Source organism: Megalobrama amblycephala, linkage group LG11 (genome assembly GCF_018812025.1).
Source record: "Megalobrama amblycephala isolate DHTTF-2021 linkage group LG11, ASM1881202v1, whole genome shotgun sequence".
NCBI lineage: Eukaryota > Metazoa > Chordata > Actinopteri > Cypriniformes > Xenocyprididae > Megalobrama > Megalobrama amblycephala.
In genome coordinates, this window is record NC_063054.1 from 33004993 (window position 1) to 33019255 (window position 14263).

At 36.5% G+C, this 14263-nt stretch overlaps 1 protein-coding gene across 1 annotated transcript in view; it reads left to right on the forward strand.

Moving 5' to 3' along the window:
• Nucleotides 1-1447: 1447 nt before the first annotated feature.
• Nucleotides 1448-14263, forward strand: part of dcbld1 (discoidin, CUB and LCCL domain containing 1) — a 37816-nt gene continuing 25000 nt past the window's right edge. The window contains exons 1-5 of the mRNA XM_048207558.1: nt 1448-1731; nt 6942-7160; nt 9595-9738; nt 10542-10593; nt 11150-11222. Coding sequence (XP_048063515.1) covers nt 1656-1731; nt 6942-7160; nt 9595-9738; nt 10542-10593; nt 11150-11222 — 564 coding nt within the window. The 5' untranslated portion in view covers nt 1448-1655. The remainder of the gene's footprint in view (nt 1732-6941; nt 7161-9594; nt 9739-10541; nt 10594-11149; nt 11223-14263) is intronic.

Here is a 14263-nt window from a genome sequence, read left to right on the forward strand (position 1 = left end):
ACAAAATGTGCATTATTTGTCCAAATTAAATCATGATTTGGGGGTGATGCCTGATAATAATAAAATATTTACCTTGCTTTTTATTTGATTTCTCCACAAGATATCTCATATCTTCTTAGCATACTAACTTTTGAAAAACCTTATTAGGGTGTTGTGGCAGAAATGACGCCAAAGAGTGAGAAACTGAGGGGAAAAATATTACTCATTTTGACATAAGACATACTGTTGATATATGTTGTGTACTCTATACAAAATTGTATATCATTATTGTCATCATGTGTAATGTTTGCAATCATACAAAACAACCTAAGTTGGGTTAAATATGGACAAACCCAGCAGGTTGGGTTAAAGGGCACCTATTATGCCCTCTTTCACAAGATGTAATATAAGTCTCTGGTCTGGTCAAGTTTCAGCTTAAAGGGTTAGTTCACCCAAAAATGAAAATTCTGTCATTTATTACTTACCCTCATGCCGTTCCACACTCGTAAGACCTTCGTTAATCTTCGGAACACAAATTAAGATATTTTAGATGAAATCCGATAGCTCCGTTAGGCCTCCATAGGGAGCAATGACACTTCCTCTCTCAAGATCCATAAAGGTACTAAAAACATATTTAAATCGGTTCATGTGAGTACAGTGGTTCAATATTAATATTATAAAGCGACGAGAATATTTTTGGAGTGCCAAAAAAACAAAATAACGACTTATTTAGTGATGGCCGATTTCAAAACAATGCTTCATGAAGCATCGGAGCATAAATGAATCAGTGTGTCGAATTATGATTCAGATCGCGTGTCAAACTGCCAACGGCTGAAATCACGTGACGTTGGCGCTCCGAACAGCAGATTCGACACACTGATTCATTTTTGCTCTGATGCTTCCTGAGGCATTGTTTTGAAATCGGCCATCACTAAATAAGTCGTTATTTCATTTTTTTTCTCGTCGCTTTATAATATTAATATTGAACCACTGTTTTATATATATATATATATATATATATATATATATATATATATATATATATATATATATATATATATATAATTCGTATATAATTATAATATAGGCTAATTGTTATATCCGATATTATTAAATAATATTTAATATTATTATAATTTATTTAATAATATTATTTATTAATTATAAAAATATTTAAAAAATTGACTTCTCAAAATTAATCGCTTGTTGTTGTAGCCTACTTACATTTGACTTACAAGTCGCTTACAAATCGCCTGCTACAAATAAATGAATGTAGCCTACATGAAAATAAAGGAAATTTTAATGTCACATAAAAAAAAAAATATTTGAAATCTAATAGTTTAATAAAAGTCGAATCTTGAGACATAAAATTGCCTGAAGTTGAAAAAATGCCGTTTATACATATATCTCCATTCAGTATCACTTTGTATCCATACTCAGTATCTATACTAGGCTACCATACTAACAGCCTGACACAAGACAGACCCGTCAGACTGGTCTAGTAACCGCTTGGTGCCGCCTGTGGGAAAAACACGGAAGAGTTCATTCAAGGCGTTTGGGATCGGCACGGACACACGTACACACGTACACGAGTTTCCCCCGGTAAACATGCTACCGTGAAGCTTCTCCAATGCGCCCTCGCGTTTTACTTTCATTCACAGAGGTTTCAAGTGGAGATGTCTGGACACACAGTACTGCATGGACTGATACTCTTATATTCAATTCACCCGCTCGTGCTCGCAGAGAAACCGGGTAAGTGAACAAAAACACGGCAGATGATCGGAAACAAAAGGGTCTGTTTGCTGAGGCGTCGGAGGTTACTGGTGGAGGATTTTGAGTTGTTTACATGTAACATGCATTGATGGTTGTATATCATTGTAAGTACACGTACTGCTGCTCCTGGGAGTTATAATGTCTCAAACTTTGTTACATGAGCTTCAGATCCTGTGAACTCTTGAGCGCAATGCGCTTCGTTCTGAGTTCAGATCATTAAATACTATGGGATTCAAATCTAAAACAGGATGTATGTTTGTATTTTTGCTTTTCTACATGGATATACAACATGCTATTTTTCAATGTATGTGTTTATGATTAGTTTCATGTTGCATGTGTTTCTCCTAGAAACTGTAGTACATTTAAAAGTTATAATTGATATCTTTAAACTTTAGATATGGTGGATAAGATTTTTGACTTATTAGAAAATGTGCTGAGTGTATTGTAGTACAGCCCTGACACAACATGCTGGCGTGTCTGTCCATGAGGACAACTTTCCCTCGAATCACTCTCACAGCAGGACTGTGTGTGTTACAGTCAAAGTGTCTCTGGATGGTCAAGCAGCATCTGATCTGTATTGTGTAAAAACATGTATCTTTTGTCTAAGATTTCAGTTCTGGTCTTTTTACTGCTGGGATGTTCCTTTTAGGATTATTTTTTTTTTAATTCTGCAGATCCAAAGTAGCCTACAGTGCACACATTACAGAGACAATAACACTGGAGTGGTGCAAAAACATTTGGTTATTAAAGGAACAGTTCATTCAAAAATGAAAATTGTCAGAAATATTATTACTTTCTTCCATGGAACACAAATCGAGATATTTTGAAGGATTTTACTGGTTGCATTTTGCATATATTTACTAAAAGTAGGGACTGAGGTTTTCAAGCTTTGAAAAAGTATGTGAAAATGACATAAAAAAAAAAAACATCCATATGACCTGTGCACTATAATTTCCACATCTTTTAAGCCAAACGATAACTTTGTGTGATGAACAGATCAAAATTTAAATCATTGTTCACTGAAAATCTTGACACCTGCACTTAGCTTTTCTTTCTGGGTTCATGAGAGAAGTAGATTTGGGAATATATCATTCTGAGTCTGATCTTACATTTATATTTATACATTTGCCAGATGCTCTTTTCCTAGGGAATAGGATCGAACCCATGACATTGGCGTTGCTAGCGCCTGGTATACTGTTTGAGCTACAGGAATGCTTAGTGATTTAGTTCCCAAAACTGCTTTAAGTTGTTCACTCACTTTTAATAAGTTTCCTTTTGAATTTAGTTGCATGGAAAAGAGCATAGTATTCTCATTTTGTTTTTCATGGAAGAAATAAAGTCACATGGGTTTGGAACAAATGGGAGTGACTAAATAATGACCAAATCTTTATTTTGGGTGAACTATTCCTGTAAGTGTTACAATCAAGGGTAAAATACTTCAATATTTATCCAAGAGTTATTACTTTGTGGCAATATTCTTGCTAAGCACAGTGTTTTTAATTGTGCGCTCTTAAATTATGGTTCTTTTTTGGCTTTAATGGTTCCATGAAGAACATCCATGGAATCTTTCCATTGCGCAAAAGGTTCTTTAGAGTGAAAAAAGGTTCTTCAGATTAATAAAATGCTCTTTATACTAAGAAAAAATATAGTTATTTTAAGAACTGTTCACTGAATTGTAATTTGGGGAACCTAAAATGGTTCTTCTATGGCATTGTTTTGAAAACCCCCTTTTACAAGCTTTATTTTTAAGAGTTTATCACAGACAAAATTGAATATCCTCTACTGTGAACCTATATTTGGTGCATGTTAGGAGAGAGTCGGATTGTCTGTACATGTAGAACTCTCTCTGTTGTGAATATTTGTACTCCACCCTGGGGCAGACCATGGCCAGGTGTTCCTCAACTTGCTCTTGCTGAAAGGACTGGTTTAAGAAGCTCCATCGTGTTTTTCCCTGTTGGAATGAATGAAAAAAATGAGCTACAACTGCTTTTGGTCATTTTGAATAAATGTTATTTTTGATCTACTTCTTTATGCTGAAGTTCTTAATAAATAACCTAAAATGTTCTTTGAACGTGTAGTCGTTGTAGCTTAGTTTGTTTGCGTGGCCATGATTAACATGTGATGTCATTCCTCTACACCTGCCCTGAGGTTTCCGTCAATCAGTTTTTTTGGGGTTTTTTTGCACGACCCAGCCCTACATCTGGATGGAGTTCAGACGCCACCACAAAGGCCGCTGTGTGTCCTCTAGTATTTAGCACTGACGTAATACCAGCTAAGGTCAAAGAAAGCATTTTTGGTTAGTGTGGGCGAATGTTCACTTAGAAACACACCAATGCTATTTATAGCATTAGTCCCTTTTCATTCCTTGTGTCATTTAAGAATGCCTTCAATGTCACAAAACCCTGGGGTCTCTGAGTTTGTTATGTGCATACATCAGCGCCAAGTTCCTGAGTGGCTGCTGGAGACTCAGCTGTCTGGAAGGAAAAAAGGAGTTGGTGGTGCCATCACAGGTGTGAGTGCCTTTACCATGGGAGACAGTGATATAACGGAGCCATAACATATCAGTGAACAGTAGTCTTGACAATACATGCACAAATGCGCGTATACATGCGCTAACCCCCCAGCGTGGGAGCTCTTCACCCTGGGATCATCCACAAGACTTGTGTCCGGCAGCTGATGGTTTCTAACACAACTTTTGTCACTGATCTATGGAAGCATGTCTTTGCCATGGAATAAAAAAAAAGTTATTGCGACTTTTTATCTCACAATGCTGACTTGTTCTCACGATTCTTAGTTTATATCTCAAAATTCAGACTTTTTTTTTATAAACTCAGAATTGTGAGATGAGTGAAAAATCTAAATTCTGAGGTAAATTCAGTATTCTGAGGTAAAAAGTCAGAATTGCGAGATGTAAGCTGAGAATTCTGAGGTAGAAAGTCAGAATTGTGAGATGTGAACTGAGAATTCTGAGGTAAAAAGTCAGAATTGTGAGATGTGAACTGAGAATTCTGAGGTAAAAAGTTAGAATTGCTAGATGTGAACTGAGAATTCTGAGGTAAAAAGTTAGAACTGTAATTGCTAGATGTAAATTCAGAATTCAGAGGTAAAAAGTCAGAATTGCAAGATGTGAACTGAGAATTCTGAGGTAAAAAGTTAGAATTGCTAGATGTGAACTGAGAATTCTGAGGTAAAAAGTCAGAATTGTTAGATGTAAGATGAGAATTCTGAGGTAAAAAGTCAGAATTGCAAGATGTAAGATGAGAATTCTGAGGTAAAAAGTTAGAACTGTAATTGCTAGATATAAATTCAGAATTCTGAGGTAAAAAAGTCGGAATTGCGAGATGTGAACTTAGAATTCTGAGGTAAAAAGTTAGAATTGCTAGATGTGAACTGAGAATTTTGAGGTAAAAAGTCAGAATTGTGAGATGTGAACTGAGAATTATGATGTAAAAAGACAGAATTGTGAGATGTAAATTCAGAATTCTGAGGTAAAAAGTCAGAATTGCAAGATGTAAGCTGAGAATTCTGAGGTAAAAAGTCAGAATTGCGAGATGTAAGCTGAGAATTCTGAGGTAAAAAGACAGAATTGTGAGATGTAAATTCAAAATTCTGAGGTAAAAAGTCAGAATTGTTAGATGTAAATTCAGAATTCTGAGGTAAAAGTCAGAATTGCAAGATGTGAACTGAGAATTCTGAGGTAAAAAGTCAGAATTGCGAGATGTGAACTGAGAATTCTGAGGTAAAAAGTCAGAATTGCAAGATGTGAACTGAGAATTCTGAGGTAAAAAGTCAGAATTGCGAGATGTGAACTGAGAATTCTGAGGTAAAAAGTCAGAATTGCAAGATGTGAACTGAGAATTCTGAGGTAAAAAGTCAGAATTGCAAGATGTGAACTGAGAATTCTGAGGTAAAAAGTTAGAATTGCTAGATGTGAACTGAGAATTCTGAGGTAAAAAGTCAGAATTGCGAGATGTAAGCTGAGAATTCTGAGGTAAAAAGTTAGAACTGTAATTGCTAGATGTGAACTGAGAATTCTGAGGTAAAAAGTCAGAATTGCGAGATGTAAGCTGAGAATTCTGAGGTAAAAAGTCAGAATTGTGAGATGTGAACTGAGAATTATGAGGTAAAAAGACAGAATTGTGAGATGTAAATTCAGAATTCTGAGGTAAAAAGTCAGAATTGTTAGATGTAAATTCAGAATTCTGAGGTAAAAGTCAGAATTGCAAGATGTGAACTGAGAATTCTGAGGTAAAAAGTCAGAATTGCGAGATGTGAACTGAGAATTCTGAGGTAAAAAGTCAGAATTGTGACATGTGAACTGAGAATTCTGAGGTAAAAAGTCAGAACTGTGAGATGCGAACTGAGAATTCTGAGGTAAAAAGACAATTGCGAGATGTGAACTGAGAATTCTGAGAAAAAGTCAGAATTGCAAGATGAAAACTGAGAATTCTGAGGTAAAAAGTCAGAATTGCGAGATATAAACTGAGAATTCTGAGGTAAAAAGTCAGAATTGCGAGATGTAAGATCAGTTTATAACTTGCAATTGTGAGATTTACACTCACAATTGAGAGAGTCAGAATTGTGGGATAAAAAGGTGAAATTGCCTTTTTGTTTTTGTTTTTTTATTCAGTGGCAGAAACAATCTTCCATACTGATCAGTGAGAAGAATGTGTGGGGAAAAATCGTATTTCCTCTCTAATAAGGGTGCTGTATCGTCTTTTGCTTCTAATTACAAAAGGTATAGTAGTAGAGGCTTCTTCTGGTGTTTTGACTTGTCTTAGAGGTATGTACATGTTGAAACACTGAGTTAATTAAACTCTGCTCGCTGATCAAATATTATTTGGTTTATGTTAGCTTGACGGGCATTGGCTTGTTGGGTTCATGCAATCTTTTGCAACAGAATGAGACATTTATGTGCACTTGGAGTCCTACTGGCCGTTACATAACAGGTTGGATTGCTGTTTTGATATCTACAAGAGAGGATGGGTCTGAGGCTTGTATCAGTATAATATTCTTTTCTAAAATTTTGTAACACTTACATGTAAAGTGATTTCTTTGCCATTACTGATAACAAACTGAATTAGTGAGCATAGGAGACTTAAAAGTGCTAAACAATTGTTAGTCATGTTCTTCTTGGGTCTGAATTTACCATGCTTTATTACAACAAATTCTCATATTACTTTTTACAGATGATGGATGTGGTCATTATGTCCTGGGCCAAGAGAGTGGTGTCCTGTCCTCCAAGAACTACCCAGGAACTTACCCCAACAACTCCTGGTGTGAATGGCAGATCCGTGTACCCATCGGCCACACCATCGTCCTCAAGTTTGGAGACCTGAACATGGAGGAGAAGCACTGCGAGTCAGACTATTTAAAGGTTCTAAAAGGATCATATGGCGCGGAAAATGGTGAGCTATTTCAATCATTTATGCGATGATTGCTTACATAATGTTGTTTTCTCAGCCATTATCTACTGATTTCCCAGTGGTCACTAGATCCTGTGTCTGGGTCAAACAAAAACCATATGTTCTCAGTGGCGACTGATGGCACAGCTTCTTGTGTTTTGATGTCTTCATTTTTTCTCATAGTGCATCAGGGCTTCCTTGTTTGATTAATGGAAATTATGATGAATTAAGTTGTTTCTGTTGACTTAGTCAATTTCCTTTCTTGAGCAGAATTAGAGCAGAATTAGAAGGACATTTTGGCAGCTATTTTTGAATTTAAAGGTGAAGTTTGGCACCAAACATAATGATTATTTTCAAACAGTTTCCCAAACCTCTATTGGTTGGATAAACGCATCTAGTCCTGCTCCAAACTGACCCCACTGGTTGAGACAATATTGGGCTGAAACAGAATCCTGTAGGAAACGTTTAGAAATCTAATCTAAGTCTAGTTGTAATATCTTGTGCAATCATATTGTGATATAGTTTATCATATGCTCTTTAGTCATTTTAAACTCCTCTAGATCACATTACTGTGAGTAAACCTGAGTAAAGTGCTTTAAATCTGAGCTTTTTCATGAGTCGGCACCAGTCACACATTGATAAATGTACTGTAAAGCAAGAGGAAACCACAGAGGTCAGTGTGTCAGAGGATGTTTTGGAGATTATGGTGAAATGTTGGCAATTCTGCCTGTTTCCTAAAGGTTATTGTCACTTGTTATCTCCCATTTCTGATATCTATCTTTTTGAATTAGCTTGCTGTTTTTGCAATTTATTGGCATAAGTGTAATGGCTTTTGAATAGAAATAGTGCACAGATTTGGTATTTATGCACTATTCTTATTCAAAAAGAAATGTATAGCTGTGCAAGTGTTTTGAGTACAAATGCATTTCAATTAATAAGGTAATGAATATTCTTGTCAGTAATTTTACATATTTAAATGAAACATTTTCCTTAATTAGATTAGGTAAATATCTAAATGGTTGCTCCTTTGCAAGGAAGAACTGATTCAAAATGGCTCATGGTCAAACATTGTACATTTTGATCCAATTAAAGTGTATTAATGGACACCGCAGCAGCTAAAATATGGTTGAGTTAAATTGAGCAAAAATGTTCCAGAATGGAATTTTGAAATTTTTCCGTTCCAACATTCTGAATTCCTTTTATAGTTTAAAAATGTTTAAAGTTCTTTTACATTAAGCATTATGCTTCTGTCTAGTCATTGGCAGACACTGGTAGAAATGAGAAATTCACCTAGAGCAACACTGTTCTCTCCAAAATCCCAATATAACCCCAGGTTACATCTGTACCACTATGTTTTGTCAGTTATGTATGGGGAGGGAAAAGGATATTGCAGTGCTTCACTCGAGGTGAATGGGCTGTTCTGTTTTATTAGGCTATCATCTTTCAGCCCTGAACCTGAGGCTTTCTTGGTCATCCTGCCTAGAAAAGATGAATTGCCTTCATTTTTGTGCACCCATAGATTATGAACATTGGTGAAATTATTTAGACCTACATTGAAAGGTTGTTCTGATAAAACAAGAGCGTTAGGTGTTTTTATTGAAGCTAGAGTCATTGAATTAATGATCTGGGTATAGAATGAACATCATCAGAAGAAGAGCCTGAAGGACATGAATCTTCCCACACTATGTCTGGTTCCTCCCCTGCCAACCCTTTAACCACAACCGCTGTCATGGTCATCAGCCACATCCACTGATCAAAGCGTCCTGCTGCGGAACGACTGGAATTCCTCTCAGAGCGATTCTTAAACAGCGGTTGAGAGACATGGGATGACTAAAGCTTTGTGTTGGTGCAGAGTTTGACACTTGTGTCATTCACACTTCTTAGTGTGTTGACCCTTTGGTGTGTTCGGCCACAATGTTTTATAGATTAAAGTGTTTTGATTTTCATTAGAACTTATCAGAAACTCATCAGTGTTGGACGTGTCATCCTTCAGTCAGCAGATGTGTCATATACTTTCCAAAAAAACACCATCTCTGCCTTCTAGGTTTCATAAATGACTTCTACACCTTTCTTTTATGCAGACTAGAAACTGTTGATTGAGAACACATTCAGAGTTAACTTAAGAACTTATTTATTTTATTTTATTCATTTATTTATACTATTAACTTTTTGCCAAAAAATGTTTGCTTTAATTTAAAAATGTATTTTTTTATTTATTTAATATTTTTTATATATTTTATATGAAATTTAAGTTATCAGCTAACTGGCCAGTAGCATGTTTTTTTTTTTTTTTTTTTTTTTACTCATCTTACTTTTTTTTAAATTACATTTTTTGCAGTTGACTGATGTTAATTTTGGTTTAACTTGTACCTCACTGCTAATACCTCAATATGATTCTAATTCCTAATCTTTAATTAATACTTTTCTTTTAACCTAGTGTACTGGGAGTACTGCGGCGGTCCGATGCCCAAACCTACTCAGATTCACACGGACTCCAGTGAACTGACTGTCCGCTTTCGTAGCAGCCAACACATTTCTGGAAGAGGGTTCCTGCTGTCATACTCCACAGAAAACCACAAAGGTATCTTTACTTTAAAAGGAAAAGTGTGTATCTTCGTAACAAAACTTTGTACATGTGTAGCTTCAGCTCTCAGGAATCCACTATTCTTCTTGTCTTTTGGCTGACCCCCATGTTAACAGCAGTGAGGTGGCCCCATGCCGTGGCTTGCCCCCTTCACTTCTCTGGATGATTACAGATCCTTTACGGATGTTTCTTTAAACGACAAGTTTGAACAAAGCAAAGCAATATTAAAAGGATAGTTGATCCAGAAATGAAAGTTTTGTCATAATTTACTCACTTTCATGGTGTGTCAAACCTGTATGACTTTCTTTCTTCCATAAAATGCAAAATGAGATGTTAGGAAAAATGTCCAGGCTGCTCTTTTCCATACACTGAAAGCATACAGCAACCAGCGGCAATCAAACTCCAAAAGGGATAAAAAAAAAAATCACCATAAAAGTAGGAATACACTAGAATTTAATAAAACAAAATTGTCATCTTTATTTACTAAAACACTTACTTTTGCACATTCAAACTTGGCATGAAAACATATGTATATATAATTTGTTCTTTTTTTTTAGAGCTTGACAGTCTGTGGTCAATGTCTGTGACTTTGTCATGTGAGCATGAGTGAGGTTTATGTCTAATTATGTATATGTTTCCATCCCAGACATGAAGATGCAGGAAGTAGGTCTGTCATCCTGTTGTGATGTCCTGTTGTTCTTGTTTTTGTTGAGTCGGAGGGCCTGTTTCCTTTGTGGAGACACTTATCATCTGCTCCATTTTTACCCTCATTGTGTGGCCTCCTCTGCTTTCCTCCTCAGAGCTGCTGACATGCTTGGACAGAGGCAGTCATTTCCCAGCATCAAAGTACAGGTGAGAGTGTGTGTTGGTCTTGGTTGGGATATAGAATCTGCCTGATACAGCTCTATTTTTTTTCTATATTTTTATATATATAGAGAATATAGAAAAAATATAGAAAAAAATAAAGTAAAAATACATCATAACAAAGAATCCATTCATAAATTTCAATCATTTTTTTAACAAATTTGAACTGATTCACACAAAATCAATCGAATGACTTGTGAGGCAAGAAAGGAATATGAAAGAAGTAAATAAAAATTTAAATTGCATTTAAATAATCAGAATAGCATTGTGAATATATATAGTGAATATTCCATATATATTGCCCAGACATATCTACAAATACTCATTTGAAATATATCCAAGCCTCAAGACATTACAAAATAAAAAATAACCCTGAGCAATAGTCACAGTTTTCCATACTGTATCTCATTGCATTGCTGCTCATAATATTAGTTCCTCACTCAGCTATAATCAACACACCATCCATTGCTTTATCTATAGCCGTCAACTATAATTAACTGACATGCTGTAAGCAGATATTTCTCTTTGTTCTCACCCTGTGTAGGAAGTACTGTCCGGCCGGATGTGCAGCGGTGGCGGGAGACTTGTCTGGGGACATTTCCCTGGGCTATAGACATGTGAGTAGCGTCTCATTGTTTTCCTCAGGTGTGGCTGGCGTGCCGCAGCTTATTTCGCATCTGCGGAAGAACATAAGCCAAGCTGCAGGGTTATTTACAAGGCCGACTTGCATCCAAGCAGATGCTCGGCGGGGGGCTTCCCAAACAGGTTTCAGATGCAACAACTCAGCCAGGAAAAGCAGCTTCTCTAAGCAGATTTTCCCACAGGTGCTCAGGCCTCTAGGGCCTTCACGGGGAATGTTAAGCGGGTCGGCAGTCGGGGGTGGAATGCACTAATGGCTCGTCCCATTGTCTGTCAGGCATTTGTTGTGACAGGGCTTGTGTGTATGAATGTGTGGACACCCTGAGGATACGCGGTGACAGATCATTTGTGCTGGCTCCATTGTTCTCCCTGGTCACTTAGTGGGCAGTGAACTCTGAATGAAAGGAGTTTATGTAATTGTGCATACCTCTCCAGCGAATCGGGGTCAGAGCTTTGGGTCTCTTGAGGGATTGGCCGAGCAGCAATGGATAGTTTGATGTGGAATGAATCATGTGCTTGGGCTTTGAGCTATAACTCAAGAAGTTAAAGGCCTTTTTGAAGGATTTTCATTGTGGTAAAATCTCTTCCTGTTTGTGAAAGCTAAGCTGGCCGAGCTTTATGTGTCACTGCAAGTTCTGGTTGCATTGATTTTATGAGGGTAATTGAAAAGCCCTTTTCATTTAAATTAGATGTTTGTTGCATTGTGCATAGCTTAACCTCTTAAAAACCAAAAGTAGAGTAGAGCAAACGTTGCTGATCACCATGAAAAGGGAAACTGTTGTGTTGCAGTAGCAAAAATGCTGTCAGGTATGAAAGTCTGAGACCGCTAGTGAAAATGCTTCTATTTTGCATTTTTTCCTAATTTGATGCACTTTTTTTTGTTGTTGCTCTGAATAGGACTGGGTGGTTTGAGAAAGTTCCAAAGAGAATTGTGTGCTTAAAGGTGCCGTAGAACGTCTTTTTAAAAGATGTAATATAAGTCTAAGGTGTCCCCTGAATGTGCCTGTGAAGTTTCAGCTCAAAATACCCCATAGATTTTTTTTTTATTAATTTTGTTTAACTGCCTATTTTTGGGGCATCATTAAATATGTGCCGATTCAGGCTGCGCGGCCCCTTTAAATTCTCGTGCTCCCCGCCCGCGGAGCTCGCGCTTGCCTTAAACAGCATAAACAAAAATCACACAGCTAATATAACCCTCAAAATGGATCTTTACAAAGTGTTCGTCATGCAACATGCCTAATCGCGTAAGTATGGTATTTATTTGGATGTTTACATTTGATTCTGAATGAGTTTGAGGCTGTTCTCCGTAGCTAAAGCTAACATTACACACTGTTGGAGAGATTTATAAAGAATGAAGTTGTGTTTATGAATTATACAGACTGCGTGTTTAAAAAATGAAAATAAACGACAGTCTTGTCTCCGTGAATATAGTAATAAATGATAGTAACTTTAACCACATTTAACAGTACATTAGCAACATGCTAACGAAACATTTATAAAGACAATTTACAAATATCACTAAAAATATCATATTATCATGGATCATGTCAGTTATTATTGCTCCATCTGCCATTTTTCGCTGTTGTTCTTGCTTGCTTACCTAGTCTGATGATTCAGCTGTGCACAGATCCAGACGTTAATACTGGCTGCCCTTGTGTAATGCCTTGAACATGAGCTGGCATATGCAAATATTGGGGGTGTACATATTAATGATCCCGACTGTTAAGTAACAGTCGGTGTTATGTTGAGATTCGCCTGTTCGTCTGAGGTCTTTTAAACAAATGAGATTTATATAAGGAGGAGGAAACAATGGTGTTTGAGACTCACTGTATGTCATTTCCATGTACTGACCTCTTGTTATTTAACTATGCCAAGGTAAACTCAATTTTTAATTCTAGGGCACCTTTAATGTAAGAAAATATAGGTATTTGCAAAATATAGGTGTCTCAGGTGGTCTCAGAATTTGGGACCCCAACAATCATGTAGAAATAAGGAACAAATATGATTATAAAGTAGTTATGATCTGAAAAATACATGTTTGATATATAGTAATGGTTTATAGTAATTAAAAGGTTTAATACTTTTACTATATACTACCGTTCAAAAGTTTGAGGTATTGTAAAAGAAATTCATACTTTTATTCAGCAAGGACATGTTAAATTGATCAAAAGTGACAGTAAGACTTTTATACTGTTTATTAAAAAATTATATTTCAAATAAATGCTGTTCTTTTGAACTTTCTGTTCATCAAAGGATCCTAAAAATATAGATCACGGTTTCCTTAAAATCAGCATATTAAAACGATTTCTGAAGGATCATGTGACATTGAAGACTGGAGTAATGATGCTGAAAATGATAATAAATTAATGTGTTAAATTACATTTTTTAAATTTCATTTAAAAAAAAAAAGTGGAAAAAAAAAAAGTTTTTACTGTATTTTTGATCAAATAAATGCAGCCTTGAAGAGAGTAATAGAAATCTGAATGGTTGTGTGTGTGTGTGTGTATATAATATATAGGAAGCTAATAGAACAAAAGTAGACTAAAAGATGTAAAACGGAAAGAAACCACAAAGTGCACATTCTGGTTGTGGGAAAAGTCCAGTGTATCAGAGCGTGACTATCTCTCTGTATTGTATTTTACTAATGATACATTTCCACAGACTAAAGTGATGGTAGGAGGAACGCTTTCTGCTTTAAGTTGCCCTAACCCCCATCACGGATCACAGATTTTCAAGAAAGACAACAGACACACGGCTGTAGGCTCAATACTCACACAACAGGGTCTTAACCGTCAATGGAAGACAAGGGCGCGCATTTCCACCCTGTTGCCATCTGCTTTGATATGCGAGTGTGGAGGGCTTTAGAAAGAGCCAGAGCGATTGATTACTTCACATTGGCTTTTGTGTAGATCGGGTGGAGCAGTGGACTCTGGGATTACAGGCAGATAATGCCACCACAGTGAGGGTGTGGATCTGCCCACCAAAGCCTTTCAGCAGTCACTTCAACACACATTTATTC